The 22340-nt window shown below is 43.0% G+C and overlaps 2 protein-coding genes across 2 annotated transcripts; one reads left to right on the forward strand and one right to left on the reverse strand.

Annotated features, from left to right (window-relative positions):
* Window positions 1-82: 82 nt before the first annotated feature.
* On the forward strand, window positions 83-10318 carry TXNL4B (thioredoxin like 4B). Its single transcript, XM_081118746.1, has 4 exons — window positions 83-399; window positions 3043-3209; window positions 4538-4689; window positions 6278-10318. Exons 2-4 carry the CDS (start codon window positions 3078-3080, stop codon window positions 6441-6443), a joined length of 450 nt encoding a protein of 149 aa, XP_080974872.1. The 5' UTR covers window positions 83-399; window positions 3043-3077; the 3' UTR covers window positions 6444-10318.
* LOC308547847 (haptoglobin-like) lies at window positions 10080-14705 on the reverse strand. The gene is made up of 5 exons (XM_081118745.1): window positions 14365-14705; window positions 13105-13187; window positions 12722-12823; window positions 11942-12016; window positions 10080-10984 (listed from the first exon to the last, which is right to left on the reverse strand). Exons 1-5 carry the CDS (start codon window positions 14367-14369, stop codon window positions 10206-10208), a joined length of 1044 nt encoding a protein of 347 aa, XP_080974871.1. The 5' UTR covers window positions 14370-14705; the 3' UTR covers window positions 10080-10205.
* Between the last annotated feature and the right edge of the window lie 7635 nt (window positions 14706-22340).

Here is a 22340-nt window from a genome sequence, read left to right on the forward strand (position 1 = left end):
CCGAGTCTCGTTGCGACCAACCACACTTGGCCTAAGGGGCGAGGCCCCGCCTCTAGTCTGAGGGGGTGGAAGAGGTCGGGCATGTTTAGTGAGGGCGGAAGTGACTCTAAGGCTTCCGGTCAGAGCCCGGTAAAATAGACCGCGACTGAAACAACCAGTTTATTGGGCTGTGGAGCTGGTTCATCCACTGCGCTTGTGCGGTTTCCGTTTCCGTTTCCGTCTCCGTCCCCTTAAGTGGACCTCCGAAGGTTTCTAGGCAACAACCCTTGAGTTCCTCCGGATTAGGGTACCTGTGGCGTTTCCGGCAGAAGGCGCCGCCAGCCCTCCCGACTCTGGAAAAGGGGCCGGGCTGCCGCCTGTCCTGAAGTTGAAGAGAGGGAGGCGACTTGTACAAGTAAAGTAAGTGTCGTCCTCTCTACCACAGGCAGCACTAGAAATTTATCAGTGACCCTTGAACGACGCGGGGTCGAACCGCGCGGTTTGAATGTTTTCCAAGGGCGAACTGCATTTTCCATCCGAGGTTGGGCTTCGGGGGCGCGATGCGCGGGGCCGCGGGCGCCTCAGCCCCTGCGTGGCTCAAGGGTCAGCTGTATCGATTTAAATAAAACTCACCTGTCTGTTCACGCGCAAAGCTAGCCAGTGATGGTGTTTGGGGATATTCCTTCCCAGTTATTTTTCTTTGTAAACACGTACGTATGTATTAGGGTTAGGTTTTGTACCTAGATTGTAGAATGTGGTGGTATCACACTGTCTTATAACTTTTTTTCTTTATCATGAGAACTTTTCCGTTTCCGAAGGGTTTATAACTTTAATAGTACATTGCAGAGCTGTACTATCTTTCAGTTCGCCAGCCCCCTATTAAATTGCCATTTAAGTTAACTCCAGTTTTTTACCGTTATAAGTGAGATGAATGTCCTTTGTATGTAAATCTTTGTGCCCGTGTCTAATTATTTCCTAAGAACTAAGTCTCAGAGCTGGAATTGTTGGTCAGAGAGTATTTCAGCTTGCTTTCAAGAAAAGTTTTGCCCCTCTGCATTCCAGGTAGGACTGTGAATGCCTACCCTTCACTTACACTCTTCCCATTTTTGCTTAATCTTTGCCAGTTTAACGGTTTTTTAAAATAGGGCATCCTGAAAAAATGTATACACACTGTAACAGCTGGTAGCTCAATTTTGAAAATGAAATGTATTTTAATAAACACTGCCTTTATAATTATCCAGAGTGTGTGTATACATTTTTTTGGGAACACCCTATATATCTTTTAATTTGTTTCTCTCTGCTTACTAGTATGGTTTAACTTTCCAAGTATGTGTGTGTATTTATTTAATCCCCACCTGAGGATATTTTTATAGATTTTTTAAAGAGAGAAGAAGGGGGAGAGAAAGAGAGAAAAACATTAGTGTGAGAGAAACATCAATCAGTTGCCACTGGTACAGCACCCTGACCAGGGACCGAACCGGCAACCTGGGCATGTGCCCTGACCAGGAATCAGACCGGCTACCTTTCAGCACATGGGATGACACTCAACCAACTGAGCCACACTAAACAGGGCCATTGATTGACTCTTGACTGGGGGAATCGAACCCACAACCTTGGTGTATCCAAATGACTCTAACCAACTGAGCTACCTGGCCAGGGCTGCACCAAGAATTTTTAAACCGGGCCTCATGATAATACAAAGGTCCATCAATAAATGACTGTTTAAAAAGTACATGAAATAGTATGCTACTGTGACAAAGACTGTGTAAATTTTCTATTTAGAGATATGGGAGGATCTTCATATATTAGGTGAAAAAGTGCAGCACACACAAGAGTGGGTAAAGACTTCATATGTATTATGGGCATCTGCCATTGCCCCTCTAGATCCATTCCTCCTTCTCTAGCCTGCTCTCCCTCCACAGCTCCCTTACCCTCTGGTTCCAGTTGGAGTCAGCTAGTGGGAGCATTAGCAGGAGGTCAGGAGGGAGAGGAGCTGCTGAATCCCCTAATTGCACACTGACTTCCTATACAGCAGCCTTCTCCACTCAGCCATCTTCACCACACAGTTCTGGCCACTACTCCCTCCAATGGCTCCTTCAGGTATAGGGGTAGGAACAGTGCCCCACTGCTGCTTGCCAGAGGGTCTAGCGCTATACCCTATTCTCCTATACCCTGCCTCAATGGAAGTCCCCCAATTACTAAATTTGAGGATGTCATCTTTTTTCTGCTAGAACACTGAGTCGTAGGAAAGGCTATTTTTGGGGTAAAAGGAGAAAGCAGGAATGCATATTTATATTTTTTAGCAAATGCATAATAAAACTCTGTAAGATACATGAGAAACTAATGAAAGTAGTTACCTGGTGTGTGGGGAGAAATGGGACACTGTGGACTAAGCCAGTTGAGGGGAGACAGGGAGGGAGATTTTCCACAGTATACCTTTCTGTATTGTTGTTTTTTAAACTGGTGGACTTATTTGCCACCTGATTGTGCACTGAGTATGTTACTTATACTTTTTTGATACTGTGTTGTATGAAACCTCTTTTCTCTGGGAAAAAAGCATATATATTACCTACTCCAAAAATTAATTTTTCTTTAAATGAGGACTCATGCCCTTAATCTGCCTTTAAATATTGTAACTTTAACCCAAACTGGTCCAAGTAGTTAGTAAGTAAAAGAAAGAACTAACTTTATTCTTTACTTTGGAAATTTACTAGGAATGCAGATGCCACTAGGGGGCTCCCTAATATTCTGCAATTGTTGAGAGACCTGACTATCATAGCAAGGGTAATAGAATAATGGGTGGGAAAAGCTGTGTAATTTAAAGAATATTCCATACTAACATTAACATTTGCATGTTTGTATAAAGCCTGAAAGTGGAACTTTATTATTTTAAGGTTTTCTACAGTTAAAAATGTATTTATGGTAAGTAACTTAGCGATGCAAATGTAAATATGCACCCAGCTGAGAACGGCATCATGTGCTTCACTGAACTCAATTTCTTTGGTGTAATAAAAGGAAAAAATAAAAATAAAATAAAAACTAAATATTGCAACTTTATTTCAGGACTGACAGCAAGGGATTGATTGGATTATTTCAAGATGAGCTTCCTGTTGCCCAAGCTGACCAGCAAAAAAGAAGTCGACCAGGCGATAAAAAGCACTGCAGAGAAAGTGTTGGTTCTCAGATTTGGGAGAGACGAGGATCCTGTGTGTCTGCAACTAGATGATATTGTAAGTGAATTTTTTAAATAAATCATTCTTTAAAAAATCTACACATCGTCACTTCAACATCTGCAAAGTGCATCCGGGAGCATAGGCAGGGTGTGGGATATAGCTGTTCAGTTGTTAGTACGCTTTCACTAAGAGCTGAACACCTCCATCTGTGATTGTGTTGAACTTGTGCTGGATGTCCTTCCCAACTAGCAGCTGTCAGAGTGCCACTTCACCAGCAAGGCAGTGAAAGACCAGGAACAACATGAGCATTATCTCATTCAGTGCTCACAACACTGGGTCCATTACTGTCACTGTTCTCAAGGGGAGAAGTGGATCCCAGAGAGGTCAAGTGACTTCCCACAGGCACAGAACCACTAAATTGCAGAGCTGGGATTTGAACTTTGTTTTCTGTGCCTGCAGATCTGCTTTACTGGTGTGCTGCTCCAGTGTGTGCCTGATGATAATCTCTGACTTCACAATCCATCTTCACACTTTGATGAGTAGGAAGGGCAGTTTGGAACAGAAGAGGTTTATTCTTGTCTCTGTTTATTATGGAGAGAGACTTACCCCAGGACTAAGACTTCTTCCACTATTTCTATTACTGACATCACTATGTGGATGGAGTGTAAGAATTTCATTACCGTGATTAAATATGAGTATGTAATGTTACTGGGGGGTGGGGCAGAGGATTATGCCCTCAGTTGTAGGGAGAAAGGACTATTACTAGAGGTCAAGAGCACAGACTCTGAAGCCAAGCTGCCTGAGTTCAAATCCAAAACCAACTGCCTACTAGCTATGTGACCAGGGGAAAATTACCTCCCTATGCTTCCATTTCCTCATCTACGAAATGGGGACTATGATAGTATGAACCTCATAGGAATGTTGTAAAGATTAAATGAGTTAAAAGTGGAAAGCACATAGGACAGCACATAATAATACCGTGTGTGCTGTTTTTTGTATAACTGTTTATGTGGGGATTGGAAGGAAAGGGGCCTCAGGGTATTTTGATGTGGGTAGTACATAGTTACAAGTTGTTTTGTTTTTGCTTTAAGTGAGCATGGACTTTATAAATCCATAAAGAGTTTATTAAAACTTTACAATCAAAAGTCAAAGAACAACAATGAAGGACTGTATTAACACAATTTATCCAGGGCCCTCTCCTAACCCTGCCAACAGTGATTCAGTCTCAGAAAGGTAAGGTTAGTTATACTGTGTCTAATGTGGAACTCAGGCTAGATTTTTGGCCCAGGAATTTTTTTCAAACAGACTATTCTATTAAAACGTTTCACAGAAGAAACATTAGCTACCTTTCCTACTGTAACCTACATCTCTCTCCTCATTTGCAGCTTTCTAAGACCTCTCCTGGCTTAAGTAAAATGGCTGCTATATATCTGGTGGATGTGGACCGAACTCCAGTTTATACGCACTATTTTGACATCAGTTATATTCCATCTACTGTGTTTTTCTTCAATGGGCAACACATGAAAGTGGATTATGGGTAAGTTATGTTGACATGACAAGCTATCACAGTCTAAAAGTTTCCTCTTTAGCAGTTTCCATAACTTACCTATTTGCATGCATCGGTGGCTCAGTGAGTCTTGTACTGGCACTGTTTCCTCAGCTGAGGCTCTCTGTAACTTTTTACGTGGAACTTGGTACAAAATGAGTGTTCTGGCATGATTGGCAAATTTTAATTTCCTATTTAAGTATGAAAGGATAGTCGAGGCTGTGAAGCACTAACCATCCTTTAGTCTAGAAAATATGGAACCTTTTTTTTTTTTTTTAAGTTTCCCAGGAGTTTCATTTAGAACAAACTATGTTGTTCTTAAACCTTTGGGACTGATAGGTTGCATTTATAAAAGAAGTACTCCTTTCAGCAAACTAAGACATGCTCCTCTCTTGCCAAGTTTCCTGTCTTCTGCCAGGAAAAGGGTTCTTCTTTCCTTAAAGTTATTCTTCAACAAAGCCTGTCAAGAATAAGTGACATGAACTCTTCTCTAATGCCTTCCACTCCATCCAGTCGGCATCCTAGTATTTAATACTTATTTTGACTATCCGTAATTCTTATTCTTTCTTACTGTGGTTGAGATATCCACTTGTCGAGATCTGTGTACCTGCTTTGTCATCATCGGTTTGAGTGTGTAAAATACTTGTGTTTTAAGGGTACGAAAGGTGTCTATCCTCCTAGAATATGGTTCATTTAAGTATTAATTTGGTGCAGCTTTTTAGAAGGCCATTTATGACATTACATGCCATATTTACACTTAAAAGTGTAAAATTTTTAACCCAGCAGTTGCATTTAGCTGAACAAAAATAATCCTGAAAGTGGGCAAAATTGCCTCCATGGATACTTATCTCGTCGTTTAGGAAGCAGAATACTTAGAACCTAGATGTCCACAAAGGGGTACTAGGTACCAGTTTACCCTGATGTTGTAGATGGCATGGTTAACAACTTTGAAAGAAATACATGTTAGTTTAAAAAAGCACATTGCAAAATAGTATGTATGATACATTCCCATTATTGTGAAAAAAGAAATGCACATAGAGACCCATATATATATATATATATACACACACACACACACACACACACACACACGTACGTACATATGATTGGAGGAATATACACCAAAATGTGGCGATTGTTTTTGTCTTAAAAAATTTCTGCAATGAGCACACTTGATGTTCGAAATAGTAATAAAATAAAATAAAAAGAAGGAAGAAGGAAGGAAAAAAATGTAATGCCCACTACTCAGAAATAGAAGTGACTGCAACTAGGGCTTCGCACAGTGCCTAGCCAAACACAACAACAAAACAAACTGTGCCCACACCAGCACTCAAGGAATTCTACTACATAATGAGTGGAGAAGTGATTAAAGTACATTTTGAGTAGAAGCTTTCGTATGATAGGGCTTAACACGCTACCCCAGGGACCCACAGCACTGGTTTTAGTCATATATCAAATGGAAATGGAAAAATCATTGTTGGGCCTTATGTCTAAAGTCTCCCTGACAAGAAGAAAGTAAAAGAGCTACTATTCGTTTTGTTTATCCTGAGCAAGGCTGTTTCTCTTCTGTGCTATCTAGGTCTCCAGATCACACTAAGTTTGTGGGAAGTTTCAAAACCAAACAAGACTTCATAGATTTGATTGAAGTGATCTATCGAGGAGCAATGAGGGGAAAACTTATTGTCCAAAGTCCTATTGATCCAAAGAATATTCCCAAATATGACCTTCTCTATCAAGACATTTAGCACATTAACTACCGTCAAAGCTGAAGGGAAAGGCACATCTCGAAACAGTATTGGAATGCAGCTGTGCTGTTTCTGTGGAGTCCTTCAGAAATGTGCTCAGCGTCCCAGTGGAGGAAAAGTTTGACTTGTATGGAAAATACTGGCCCCAAGTAGAAGACCCCGCCGGGACTGGGATGATCCGGGAAGCCTAAGTATTTACTCCCTGCAGACCTTAGAGCAGTCAAGTCGACCATGATCACTTTTCCTGCGTGACTGGTTGGACTTCTCTTTATATTGTGCTTTTTCTTTATCCCTTAACATAAAGCAGAACTGTCCTAAACATTGGCTAGTGCAATTTAACTACGTTTATTTGATATACAAGTAAAATGGAAAGAGCAAAAATACTTATTTCCTACCCTGTATGTACACACACACCTCTCTCTCACCCTCAACCTTGCCTGTTCCTCCACTCACATATTTATATTCCTCCTGCTCTCTTATCTCAAGTCCTGATTATCCCAGATTCTTTTGGAATGGATAATTCTCTACTGATAGCGGGGGAGCTTGTTTTATTTTGGAGCCTTTCTGGCTCACACTTTGAAAACAGTGCCCTGGTTTGAAAATTTACTAGCTTTTGTGCTGTTAAATTGGCCAGGAAGTGAGATTTGAACCTTTACTATCCAGCACCCAGTTTGAGCTAAACAGAGAATTGACTACCCTTAGGAACAGAGCTCTCCCAGAAGTCAGAGTTCCACCTCTTCCTGAGACAGAAAACTGCTTCAAGGGCTCGTGACAAGAAAGAGATAATCAGAATTGTTAGAAAGAATAGGGGCTGCTTTTCCCACTTGGAAGAAACCTACCATTTACAGGAGTCAACGTGTTACCGTAATTAGCTAGTTAACATCAATAAAGGAAGAGAGCAAAGGCTGTGAGTTGGCTAGGAGGGGGGAGCCACTGCAAGCTTGCAAAACCTTGGAGGGTTAAGATTCCCAAAGAGTCCTTCTCTCTTGCTCCGTGACCCCCATTCACCCGTGTGCTCGCCTGTTCTCCCTCCATAGTCACGTGGCCTTAAGCAGCCTCATGGCCCAGGACTTCACACACGGTGGACTGCAGTTGGGAACACAAGCTAAGCCAGTCAGATGCTGGGCTGGACTGCACTTTAATATGGAACAGAAATTCTGGGCAGTGGCCTTAATTCTGGCCCTGCTGAAGACAAGATTGGACTTCTTCCATGGTGGAATAGATGGAGTTGGGACCTAGGAGGGGAACCCCCTTAATTTTACATTATCAATAAAGCTTTCCACAGAACCCCATCCTCCTGTGGGGGCCTCAGGAAATTCTTTTCCTCAGAGCATCCCAAGAACTCCACCTTCAACAAATGCAGGCCATCTGAGTCTCCTATTTCACAAAGAAATGCTCTTGAGGGTCCCCCAGAAGAAAGCTTCCAGAACCCTTGCAGACAAGAAGCTCTTTTTCTAACTCAGCTCTTCTGCTGTAAACCTTCAGTACACTGACCCGTCACCAATATACTGTCCCATCGTACCAAAATCCGGTCTCTCCCTCTCCTGGTATAAAATGCCACCCGATGTCATTTTCTCACCAGAGTTTGGTCTCCACCGTGATGTCTCCTCATGTACACTCTCTCAACCCATTGATAATTTTCAACAGGTCAGAACTAGTGGACCTGTGAAGGACTTAAACCTATATTCTAGAATCTATGAAAGAGGTACTAGCCAGAAACGGGAAAATCACGCAAACACATTTTCAAAGGCCTCTTAGAATATAGTTACACCTTTCTCTTCAGGCAGCACCTTTAGCACTAAGTTTTCTTGAAGAATTATGTGATTGTATTAAGTGGATCCTGGTCTCCACTCAGGGCAAAAATAATGAGAAAACCTTAGGCATTTTCTCAGTTCACTTACCTTCTCTGCCTTCCTCCCCAGTAGCACCTCTTGCCCACCCCGGGGGACCCTGCACTCTGTGGCCTCTGAACACCCCCTGCCGTCTCCAAGTCTAGGCCTTCCTGAGGAATACCCGTCCCCTTTGGGCAGGCGCGCCTCCTGTTTGCCTTCAGGCTCTGGGTTGCCTCCTCTAAGAGGCCTTCAGCCCCATCCAGGAGTCATTCGTATTTACACAGCATCTAAAATGGTAACTATGGATAGGGCATAAAATGTGCACTAAATACTTGTGGGATGGAAAGCAACTAAGGTAGAAACAAAAACATAAATCAGGACTTCAGAGCAGCATTCCCTAAAGCCCTCAGGAGAAAAGAAGATACAGGAATTGTATGCATGCGAGTTGTGAGCTTTTGCTGGAATCTGAGCACTTTTAGCACATCAAATACCGTGTATGATTTAGACTGTGAGGGACGGGAAACCCAGCTAACAAACAGGCGATGAAGATGTTTTATTTCATAGAAGTCTGGAGGGAGGCAGGTCAAGAGTAGCTCAGTAACATCATGAAGGACCCAGGTTCTTTGTATTTTTCTCAGCATAGTCATTCTTCCTGCCAGTGCTGGTCCTAAGATGCTGCTGCAGTTCCCTGCATCGTGATGACCATAAAGCAGGGGGAGCGGAGAAAACAGGTGGTGGTGAGAGGGTGGTGTCTGTCTTATTTCTGGAGCGGTTCTCCCCTTTCATCAGTGAGGGACATAAAAGCCTCCCTTCTGTGTCACGTGAGTCAGAACCAGGTTGCATGGTCACCTGAAGGAAAGGCTGGGAAAGGAAGCACTGGCAAGGGGGGTGGGCTGCAGTGACGGTGCTCTCCTGCACAGAACAGGGCTTCTGTTGGCAACAAGGTCAAGGGCTGCTCAACAGTCCTCGTGCTGCCTGGCCCATCACCCTCCCGCTCTGCATCTTCCTCTTGTTATAGAAAGTCAGTACCAGCAGCCCCCATGAGGTTTTGAGAGGATCAGTAACTTGCCCAAGTGGTGCCAGGGAACCCTGGAAGAGCAAGAATTCTTCAAAGTTACTAAAACAGGCAAATTCCATAATGATGACTAACCCTTTACTGAGTCCCAGAATGTTACTGCTGGCAGGGACTTGAAAGATCGTCTGGGCTTAAGCCCCTCAGGAAAAAGACCAGGGAACTTAAGGCACTTGGCAAGCTTATGGCCAAGCTGTGATTTGAACCCAGCAAGTCCAAAGAGCCGCCTTTACGCCACCTTATTTTGTTTTCTGATTTGCTGGTGTGTGGGACCACAAATGTTTGTGTCAAAACACTGTTTTCATCCCACTCTGATCTGGCATCTTCCTCACCACACCTGGACCCTCCCTCCCCATCCACGTTGGAGAGGCAAAAGGGTGCATGAAAGGAGCTCAGGGTTTGTATTCCGACAGACCTAGATTCAGGGTTCAGCTTCACTACTTAATAGCTGTGTAACCTTAACCAATTCGCTTAACTGCTCTGAGTCTTTGTTCCCGTGTCTGTGAAACAAGGCTAATGATGACCTTTCTGAGGCCTGCCTCGGTAGGCACGTGGTCAGTGAGTGTGGCCTCCGCGGTGGGCAGCTTGTATCACCGCAGGGATATCCAGTGGGCCTGGGGCGTTTTCTGCCACACTCCCAGTAGACGCTGTGCCACTTGGCTGCTGCTGTACCATAAATGAGAGGATTAAAAAGACCCAAGGCCCTCCCCCCCCAAAAAAATAGCACAGAAATTAGTGAAAAGAAAGCTCTTTATTGACTGACAGACCTGCAGGGCTGGTGCCCATCAGTCTCACACCAGGTTTTATCCCTTCCACCCCAGCCAGCTCTCCCTCTTCCAGAGTGAAACCTAGCTTGCATTAGTTTTCGGCCATGGTTTTCTGAACCCAGTCCAGGATGGAGTGCACCCTCACGTACACACCGTACTCGGCCACCCCGCAGCTCTTATCAAAGCTCAGGATCCCAGCCGCGTACCAGGTGTCGTCATCCGTGTCGTGAATGACAAAGGCGCTACCGGCATCACCGTAGCAGGTGTCTTCCTGGTACTTGGACAGCCCAGCACAGAAGGTGTGTTCGTTCAGAATGGGCTGCACCCCTACGGGGCTCTTTGGTTCCTTCTTTTCGGGCACCGTGCTCTTTTCATAGTGGAGCACACAGCTGTCCTGGTTAGCCACAGGCAACATGACGTACTTCAGTAGCTCAGTAAAATTGAAGTTGGAATTCCGTCCCCAGCCAGACACATAACCCATACGATTCACTTCCACATAATCTTTTGAAGGTAGGCAAATGGGCATTACTTTCTCACCAACGGGAACCTTCTGTTTGAGTTTAATGAGCCCGATGTCAAGCTGGAGGTAGTTAGGGTGGAGAATCACCTTCTCAACCTCCACAGGCTGATTTTTCCCCACATAGAGTCTTAAAGTGGGGGCAATGTCTTTTGCTTTTGCATCGTCCGTATGACCCAGGAAGAGATTTTTAGCTGTGGTCAACAACCATTGTTCACTGATGAGTGTGGCCCCCGAGGTGAGATTATGGTGCGAAATCATCTTCGCCTGCCAGGGAAAGCTGTTTTTGGCATCCACCGATCCACCCAGGATCCGTTGGACCTGGTCCACTGGATTCTTGGGCTTTCCACACACTGTCAAGGAGAGCAAGGAAATCATGAACAGAAACAGAATCTCCCAGTCTGCTAGCTGGGGGAGGAAGGGGGTAAAAGCTTTGGCTATCATCGATGCCTAAATTATCATGGTTCATTTCTTCAGAGCCAATAATATTTACATCTTTGCTTTACCATCTGTCCTCTCATTTCCAATGTTTACCATCAGTTGTTTCCATCACTAAGGCAGAGTTCTATTTCCTGCTTTCCTAGCTCACAAAAGAAACAAGTAACCCTGAGATTTGGAAACCCTGACTGATGAACTGTATGTGTATTAAACAGTTTATTACAGCAAGGGCATGACCACAATTTTTTGAAATTCATCGTAACAGCCAGGAGCTATGCTAACCCATTCTCTCTGAAGGGATCTATAGCAGCATTGGCCAGAACTCAGATTTTATAGGTAGTGCAGTCTGCACGGCAGGTGGGCAGTGCCACACCACTAACAGAGAAGAGGGTAGGCCAAACCCACTTGTTCCAAGAGGGAGAAGGAGGGAGCAGTCGCCCTTCCTGATAAACAAGAAGCAGAAGCGCTCATCCATCTGCAGCCTTCCTTCTGTCATACTTCTGGGGATTAAGGTTGAGTTATGACCTCCCCTGAGTTCTTCCTGGGACTGGCTTTACCCTGGAACCCTGGGCTCCCTGGGCAAGTTGCCTGCACACACAGGGTCCCCTGACGCCCGGGGGCGGGTCCTGTCAGGGCCCTGCAGGCCTGAATAAACACGAACTCGGGGAACTGTCTCAGGGCCTCACCACCTAGCTGCTCGGTTCTCCGCCAGCCCTTTGCGGTGCTCCCTGGGCCCCGTCCTGGCTTTGTACGCTCAGTAGGAGCCCCCAGGAGGGGCGCGTGCCTCTAGGGCATTCTGACCCAGGTGCCTGCCCAAGCACTGGACCCTCAGTGCCTGCCCTTGTCTGCTCCCAGGGCCCTCAGCGTCCTACCTGCTTCACATTCAGGAAGCCGCTCCCCAGTGGCCTTGCTCGTCCACTTCCCCTCGCTGTTTAAGGTGTACACGCCTGGAACAGGAGGGGAGAAGTGAGCCAAAGAGAAACAGAACCTGGGCCTAGCGTGGGGGGAGAAGGGATCTGACGAGGAGAAGGGCGATGAGGGGAGCAGGGCTGGGAGGAAGGGGGAGCGCGTACCGGAAGCCAGATGCCAGGCACCAGCGGAGCCCAGCAGGGCAGGACTGTGGTCATGGAGATGAGGGCGAGGCGTGCAGGGTGGGGATCAGGGTCCAACTCCTGGCTCTGCCTCTTAGAGGCTACCTGATCTCACCCTTCTGTGCCTCAGTTTCCTCAGCAGCAAATAATAATAATACCTCTGTCATAACAGTATCTCTGTAGAGGGGTGTTGTGAGGACTAAGTGGGCAAATAAATGTAAAGCACTTAGAACAGTGCCAGGAACACAGCCCTCACTGGGGTCAGGACCGCCCGAGTCCTCGCCATCACCATCGTTTATTCTTTTGCCACGTCCTTTGTAGATGTAGGTCTCTCTCTGAGATGGGTGGGATACCAATCACCTCCCCTTAACAAAGGCAAAACGAGGCTGAGCAAGGTTAATTTGCCCAAAAGGCCACGGCACTAGTAACAAAACCCTTAATAGAGTCTGCGTCTCCTGGCTCCAAAGATAACACGTGAATTTCCTAGGGGGTTACCCCTTACTCCATTCATCATGGAAATGCCGGGAAGAGAGGACCCGGGGACACTTGTCCAGGTCTTACCGTCTCCTTCAGTGCGTAGTCTGTAGTAGTTCTCACACTGATAACGAACTAAGTGTTCCACGCGGCCATTTGCAATCTTGGGGGGCTTTGGGCAGCTGCCATCTGCAAAGGAAAACAGGAAGAGGTGGTTAATACAGATTGCTCCCAGACACCCGTGAGAAGTCAGATGAGAGGAAGATGCTCTGCGTGTCAGCCTCCCTCCACCCCAGACGGAAGCCAAGGGGTGGGCAATCTTTCCTTATTTCCGGCTGGTTCCCCGTGTTCTTCGTAGTATTAAGAGACCGGAGATTAGGATGAGAAGAGGGGATCTGGGTCTTCCTGAAGAGAGGGTGCAGCCCTGGTGGGGTTGGACACAACAGCTCCTGCCCAAACCAAAGACCTACCTGCACTGTCTGTGCTCTCGTTGCCGGTGTCCACTGCGAAAAGCTGCCCCCAGAGCAGGAGGGCGACGACAGCTCCCAGGGCTCTGCAAGAGAAGACGGGAAGGAGTGCAGAGCTGCTCTCCCTGCTTCACCACACACACACACACACACACACACACACACCCTATTATGCAACCAGGAAAGAAAATAGCCATATGGAAGTGCTAGGACCCACCAAATACACACTTGACAGCTTCCCGGTACATCCAGGCCAACAAACTCTATGCTGCTGGGATTTCTACATAAGCTGCAGAGAGGAACCACCAACAAAGGGAGACACACAGGTGTGTGCACCTCGATTTCTGGCAGGGTAATGTTCAGGAAACATTAAACAAGCAGTAATGCACGAGCTCTCCAGCAAAGAGAAGCTTCCCTCGGGCACCCCTGGAGTATGGGGCTACAAGGACACCGCACATAAAATGCAGGGAACAGAGGAACGTTGGGGGTTGACTCTGTTAGTCTCTCTACTTTTCTAACTTTTCCAGAAGAAAAGGTTTTGGAAATATTTAAAATACTTTTGTGGTTGTTTCTCTTATAATAATTTGCCTTCAAGAAATGGTACATCAAACCCCAAAGTGCCAGAAGGTTACCTGGTGGGCAGCTGGCTTCCTGAAAGCATGATTGGACATGGGCATCGATGCACAGGCCACCTCACTCTGCATCACTGTGCATTACCAGTGAATCACCTCACTGGCAGACGCCAGCCCTTTAGAGATTGCTCAGTTAACTTTCTAGTTGTGCTACTTCAACATTTCAAAAAACCTTTTTATTTTGGTAAAACCTAAGTGCCTTAATTGTGTCACCCAAATATGTCATTATTGGCCTTTCTTATTATGCATTTTTAAAAAGAAAAAAAAACCTGCTAATAAACATATTTAAAATACCAGGAAGCCTGCCATAGACACTGCTGTCATCTCCTACAAAAATGAAAACTTCACAATCTCAAGGAAAAAAAAGATATTCCACAGAGTAAGTCGCGTCTCCTGGGAAGGACGGCAGTATCAGGAAGCGTTATCACTTATGGATGCAAGAAAAGCAGAGGATTTAACACACTGCACCCTTTAAATCGCTATAATTTAGCCCCTTTACCCTACTTATTTGTTATATTTTTGCATCTGTTCTATAGACTTCTCCCATGCCCGGGCTGTCACGTAGATGAAAGATGTATGCAAAGGAGGAAGGAGGGAAAGGGAGGGATGGTGGGCAGAGCTGTGGACTCACCGCATCTTTGGTTTGTCCCGCCTCTGGAAAAGCAGTGCCGTGGGGTGCAGCTGCTGATGCTTTTATGCCTGTAATATCTCACCCCACCCCTTCTCGATTTTGTAACTCCTGTGTCTAAACACCTTTGGCCTTGCCAAGGTCACTGACATTTTCCGGTAACAGTGCCACAAACATCCCTGTTAGGAGCTGAGCTCTTGCTTCACCCTTGAGTCTCCCCTGCTGTTCTCTTACAGACTCCAAAGAAACTTGGTCACATCATGACCCCAGGTAGCTGCCAAAGAGCTTCCCGAAATCAGCTACTGGACAGGGCAGGGTGGCACCATCAATCTGTATCTCTCTGTTTGGTAACCAGCATGGGGGAAAAAAACCCTTCTTTGGGGTTATTTCAAATCCCTTTTAGACACTCCTGCCACCTGGCTGAGATGGGGCTCTAAAGAAAGCATTTCCTTTTCACAATCATGTCCCCTGTCCTGTGTTGATATCTCCCTATTGCTTAAAAGCTCTCCAACCTGAAATCAGTAAAATGTGTCTATTGTCGTCTGTGCCTTTTGCAAGGAATCACAGAAAACGGTTAAAGCTGTTGTGTGGACTAGCACACATCCTACTCAATGGCGGTGGTTCTTACAGGTTTATAGTCCAGCAGCTAGTCCAGAGAGGCAGATGAGAAAATGTATATGCTTCAGTGAAATGTCTGCACCTGTTTCCCCAGTTACTATTCAACTGAAATTAATAGCAACTCAATAAAAGCTTGCTTCATTCATTGACAAAGGTAAGTGGGCCCTGGTCAAGTGGCTCAGTTGGATGGAGCATCGTCCCGTACACCAAAAGGTTGTGGGTTCAATTCCGGATCAGGACACATACCTAGGTTTTGGCTTCATTCCCCATTTGGGGCATGTACAAGAGGCAATCAATCGATCTGTCTGTCTCACATCGATGTTTCTCTCTCCTTCTCTCTCTCTTTCTCCCTCCCTCCCTCTCTAAAAATCAAAGGAAACATATCCTCAGGTGAGGATCGAAAAAGAAAAAGTAAGTGGTTCTTAAATTAGAGTGTACAAAAGAATCACTTTGGGATATTCATGGTGGCAGTGAGGTAATATCAAAATAACTGGAAACAACACAAATGTCCATTAATGAGGGAGCAGGTAAGTTACGTGTGGTATATTCCTATGATGGAACATTATACAGCCATAAAAATGAACTATGAAAGAACCTGGATAATCCCATAAACATAATTTTGAAAGAAGACTGCAAGTTTCAGATCATGTTCAGAATGACTCCATTCCTGTGGAGCTCAGAACCAAGCAAAATTTGCCAATGGATTCTTAGATATGATGCCAAACTTGCAAGCAACAAAAGAAAAAATTGATAAATTGGGCTTCATCAAAATTAAAAACTTTTATGCATCAAGGGATAATTTCAGAAAAGTGAAGGTAGTCTGTAAAGGGGAGAAAATATTTGCAAATCATATATCTGATGAGGATTTTATATAAAGAACTTGGACAACAAAAGGACAATCCAATTAAAACATGGGCAAATTATTTGAATAGACATTTCTCCAAAGGAAGTATACAAACGAGCAATCGGCACATGAAAAGATGCTCCACATTGCTGGAAAATGCCATTTGGGAAACGCAAATCAACACCGCTTTGAGACACCACTTCACCTATAAGAATGGCTACAGTTTTTTTTAAAAATGTAGGGAAAAGTGGAATTCTCATACACTCCTGATGGGAATGTAAAATGGTGTAGTTTCTGTGGAAAACAGTTGACTGGTTTCTCAAAAACCTAAACAGAATTGCCACAGGACCCAGCAATTCTACTTCTGGAAATATACCCAAAACAATTGAAAGCAGAGACTCAAACAGATCATTGTTACCAGAGTTCGTTGTGACATGATTCACAGCAGCCACAGGGGAGAAACAGTCCAGGTGGCCTTCAGCAAGTAAGGGGATATGCAAACATGGCGCAGACAAGCGATGGAATATTATTCACCTGCGAACAGGATGAAGTTATCATGCGCACCACCACATGAGGAAACACCGCAAAGATTATGCTAAGTGCAAGAAGAAACCGGACCCAAAGCGACAAGTATTATATGATTCCACTTACATGAAATATCTAGAAGAGGCAAATTCTTAGAGACAAAAAGTAGATAAAAGGTTACCAGGGGCTGGAGGGAGGAAGGAAAGGGGAGTTATTGTTTAATGGGTACAAAGTTCCTATTTGGGCTGATGAAAAAGTTTTGCAAACAGTGGCGATGGTTGCACAACGCTGTGAATGTAATTAATGCCACTGAATCTTATACTTAAGCATTGTTAAAATCAGGAATTTTTATGTTCTATGTATTTTATCACAATAAAAAATTCAGGAAATAAAACAGTAAATTTTCTTACATGGGGCCAAAATTTTTTTAAAAGAAAGCAGAACTAAGCAATATATTGTATGGGCATATATTTTTATTTTAATAGAATGGAAAACAAAATGTAACGTGTTACCTCTTGTGGGAGGCAGGAGGAAGGCATAATAGAGAAGCACGTAGGTAGTTATAAATATAGATAATTATTGCTAATGATCCAGCTTTTGGATGGGGTGATAGGGTCAGGAACATACATTACGATACTGTGCCATATTTTTAAAGATAAAGATCATATATCTCACATGTAATATTAATAGTGTCAACATTTTACAGTATGAAGGAGGGGGAGTCACCTGATAGAGGCAAAGTCCAGGCCCCTCTGTACAGAGAAGAGACGCAGTAGGTCTGAGCAGGCTCTGAGGATCTGCTTTGTAAATGGCCATAAGCTCCCCCCATCCCCATAAGCACACTGCACTGTGACTGCAGCTCTTCCAGCCAAAGTGGAGCCTGTTTCTCCACCTCTTGAGTGTAGGTTTAGCTGTGTGACTACTTTGGCGAATGGAACAGTGGTAGCAAACGGAGAGACGTGAAACGTGCTAGTCAACTGGGGCTCGCCCTCTCTCATTACCCCTGGAATCTGGGGCGACAATTGCTGTAGATGAGAGGTCACATAGAAGAGAACCCAAGCACCCCTGCCCACCAGCCTCAGTTACCCCAGAAGCTGACCACAGATGCGTGAGTGAGCCCCTGCCGAGATCAGCCCAGCCCAGCCCAGCCCAGATTGCTGATCCCCAGAATCGTGGGCTAAATAAAAGGCTGCTGTTGTAAGCCACCTTGTTTGTTCTGTGATGTATTTGGAAGTATGCTGTTTAACTTCCAAGTACTTAGAGATGTTTAATTTATTTTTTATTATTGATTTCTAGTTTAATTCCACGGCAGTCAAAGAATATGTTTCATATTATTTCAGTCCTTTGCAATTTATTGAGACTTGCTCCCTAGGTTAGCATATGGCCATTTGGACAAGTATTCCATGTGCTCTTGAGAAGACAGCGGTTCTTGAGTGTAGTGTCCTGTCCTATGTCAGCTAGGTCAGGTTTGTTCATTGTGCCGATCAGGTCTTCCACCTCCTTACTGATTTTTTTCATGCTTTGTGTATTAATAACTGAAAGCAGAATTGTGAATTTGTCTATTTTTCTTTAAGTTTGGTTATTAGGTGCATACAAATTGAGGTTCATTATGTCTTACGTTTAAATGGACTCCTTATCATTACGAAATGTCTTTATTTATATCTAGTAATTCTTCTTGCCATAAAGTCTCCCAGTCTGATATTATTCAAGACATACCAACTTTCTTTTGGTTAGTGTGTTTGTGGCATATATTTTTATTTACATTTAATATAATTACTAATAGAGTTGGTTTTAACTCTACCATTGTGCTATTTTCTTTATATTTAATCCATAAGTTCTTTTTTCTTTTATTTCTCTTTTCCTGCCTTTTTTATTGCTCAGTATTAAAAAGGAAATTCCTCTCTATTACCTTATTTTATTATATATTCTTGTGCTGTTTTTCTAGCAGTCACCTCAAATGTTTCAAGGTATGCACCCTTGACTTTTTACAATTTACTTTAAGTTAATGCCTTTACTACTTCCCAAGTAATGCAAGAACTTTGCAACAATTTAATTGTCTTTATCTTCTCCCATCCTTTATGGTATTTTAAAAGAATTTTTATAAGAGTTTATTTGAACCAAACTGACAACATATGCTGGGGAGCAAGATCTCAGATGCTCTCCTCATTTATGCATTTTTTTCATGTACTTTACATCTATATATTCCAACTCTCATAAGTATTTTTTATTTTATTTAAAAAAATTTTTTTTTATCTTTATTGATTTCAGAGAGAGGAAAGGAGAGGGAGAGAGAGAGACAGAAACACCAATGACGAGAGAGTCACTGGTCAAGCCCACAACTGGGCATGTGCCCTGACCGGGAATCGAACCCTGATCGCCTGGATCCCAGGTCGACGCTCAACCACTGAGCCATGCCCGGCCGGGCATAAGTATTTTTTAAAACCAATTGCTAGCATGTGGGTATGAGATTATTTGAAATGCAAGTAAATAAAAGTCAAGGAGACAAATTCAGTGTTGTGGAAGCTTAAAGGAAGGAACAAATTCAAGAGAATTTTCAGAAAGACAAATTGCAGGAGTCAGTGAGTAACTGCATATGGGGAGGAGAAAGGAAAGACGAGGCTTGAGACTCAGGAAGGAAACCCATGTGGTGCACAGGTAAGGGAAAACCAGGACTGGGATGTTAGGGTTTGGGTGGAAAGAGAAAACACTGAGCTCAAGTTTTGAAGTGAATTTTCTATGAAACTGGGTCTTGAAAGATGACCAGTGGAAACAGAGGACCAGATTTTGAAATCATCTAAATATAACACTTTTATTGGAAATTGCATAAGGAATGAGTTTACCAGGGAACTAAATAGTATAAAGGAGGAATATTTATTCATTTATCAAATCTTTATCGAGTGTCTACTGCAGCATACCTAAGGTATGCTAGATGCTGAGGATATAACAGAAAATAAATCAGACAAAATCCTCGTCCTCCTGGCGCTGACATTATAATGAGAATATAAAGAATGATTAGTGGATGCAGTTGGAAAGATATCATTCATCGACAGAGAGGAGTATAATCAGAATCTGTAAGGATGCTTTCCAAGAAACCTAGGAGTTGAAAAAAGCTTGAAGAGATAATACTGAAGAAATACTGTATTTCAACAGTTCCCAAACTTTGTTGTACTTTAGAATCTCCTGGGAGCTTTGAAAAACCCTGATGCCCAAGTTGTACCCCAACCTTATTACATCAGAATGAATGAGGGTGGGAGCCAGGCATCAATAATTTTTAAAGACAGCTAGGTGATTCTTTCCAGCAAAGTTTGGGAACCACTGTCATATTTCATCAAATTTAATAGGCTATAAGTTATATGAAAGAAAAAACCCTGCCAATTAAACTCAAACAAAATGCTTAGGATGCCAGCAATGTAAGATGCATCTCAATTTCAGAGATGTTAAAAATGGAAAAATAATCAGCGTCTCAAAATTGATGAAATACTATGGTTGTCAGTGACTGAGAGCCACAGGATGAGAACCATGGGTTCCAAGGAGTCTACATAACCTTAGAGCAGAATGAGTGAGTGTTGAATTCATACCAGTACATGTTCAAAATTTCAGTTTGGGTAAGAAAATTAAACAAACATGTTGCTGTCATTACACCTCCTTCTGGTCATCTCCCTTTTCCTCAGTCATCAAAGACCAGGGCCTATGATATCCTGCTGTGCCCGGAACATGTGCAGCACTGGTTCCCAGCCATGCTTCCTTAGTGCTAGCAATTCTTTTCTCGGAAACTGGGCCACCGGCAGATATGCATACTGATATTTTAAGCTTTTTAAAAAGCTTCTGATTTCAAACTATACTACAAAGCTATAGGGATCAAAAAAGTATGATATTGGCATAAAAATAGACATATAGATTAAAGTAACGGAGTAGAGAGCCCAGAAGTAAACCCATGCATACATGGTCAATTAATTTACTACAAAGGAGGCAAGAATATACAATGGGGAAAAGGCAGTCTATTCAATAAATGGTATTGGGAAAACTGGACAACTATATACAATGGAATGAAACAACCATTATTTTACACCATGTACAGAAATTAACTCAAAAGGGATTAAAATTTTGAATGGAAGACCCAAAACCATAAAACTCCTAGAAGAAAACCTAGGTGGTAAGCTCCTTGACATTGATCTTAGTGATGTTTTTTTTAAATCTGACTCCTAAGACAAGGGAAACAAAAGCAAAAATAAACAAATGGGACTACATCAAACTAAAGAGCTCTTGCACAATGAAGGAAACCATCAACAACATGCAAAGGCAGCCAGATGAATGGGAGAAGATCCCATTCATATATGCAAATCCCATTCATATATGCAAATCATATATTTACTAAGGTGTTAATATACAAAATATATAAAGAACTCATACAACTCAATAACACAAAAACAATCCAACTTTAAAATGGGCAGAGGATATGAATAGACATTTTTGCAAAGAAGACGTATAGATGGCCAATAGGCATATGTAAAGGTGCTCATCATCACTAATCATCGGGGAAATACAAATCAAAACCACGATGAGACATCACCTTATACCTATCAAAATGGCTAATATAAAAAAGTCAAGAAATAACAAGTTTTAGTGAGTATATGGAGAAAGGGGACCCTCATGCACTGTTGGTGAGAATGTAAATTGGTGTGACCACTATGGAAAACAGTGTGGAGTTTCCTAAAAAGTTAAAAATAGAACTACTATATCTACTATATTATCCAGTAATTTCACTTCTGTATACCTATCTGAAGAAAATTAAAACACAAATTTAAAAAGATACATGCACCTTTATGTTCATTGCAGCATTATTTACAATAGCCAAGATATGGAAACAACCTAAATATCCACTGATGGATGAATGGGCAAAGAAGATGTGATACATATACACAATGGAATACTACTCAGCCATAACAAAGAATGAAACCTTGCCCTTTGCAACAACATGAATGGGCCTTGAGAGTATTATGCTAAGTGAAATAAGTCAGACAGAGAAAAACAGTTACCACATGATTTCACTAATATGTGGAATCTAAAAAACCAAATAAAACCCAGACTCATAGATTCAGAAAACTGATGTGGTTGCCAGAGGGAATGGGGGTTCTGGTGCAAACTGGGTAAAAGAAGACCAAGAGGTACAAACTTCCAGTTATAAGATAAATAAGTCATGGGGATGTAATTTTCGGCATAGGAAATGTAGTCAATAGTATTGTATTAACTTTGGATGATGACTGACGGTAACTAGACGTATTGTGGTGATCATTTTGCAATATATACACATGTCAAATCACTATGCTGTACACATGAAACTAATAAAATATTGTATGTCAATTATACTTCAATTAAAAATAAATAAATAGATAGCTTCTCCAAAGTAGCATCAACCCTAACACTATAAATGAGGAATTTCCAACTTACAAGGTTCTAAATCAAATAGTAGCTTCAGACCAGCTTCCTATCAGTCAAGACAGCCAACCAGAGGCAAACCCACATAGTCCATCAACATTTTAATAGAATCTGCCTTTACCAGTATGAAATTGATCAGAAGTCAAAAGTGTGAGGATATTAATGTTTTAAAATTAAATCTGTACTCAGAAGAATTCATATCAACACTCCTCAGTTCTTTGACCTGCATTTTTGGGACAGACATTCTAGGTCCCAGGAAACAAGGTAGGGGGCCATGTTGGCCTTTGTTCATTCATCTTTATCACTGTACCCAGCAAAGCCTGGCACACATGGACACTCAAGTCAGTTTGCTGAATTGAAGGGATGATAAACATAGCCTCTGCCCTCAAAGAATTCAGAGTTGAGGGAGAAATGGACACTACAACAGAATTAAACGCTGCCTGTCACATCAGCTTCCATCTGCAATAAAGACAGGCCTCAAAGCTCTCAGTGGAACCAGCCCTACAGGTACCTTAGAAGAACAAGCACCCACCCCATAATAATAGCAGCCAACATT

The sequence above is a fragment of the Miniopterus schreibersii genome (assembly GCF_964146895.1).
Source record: "Miniopterus schreibersii genome assembly, chromosome: 18".
Lineage (NCBI taxonomy): Eukaryota > Metazoa > Chordata > Mammalia > Chiroptera > Miniopteridae > Miniopterus > Miniopterus schreibersii.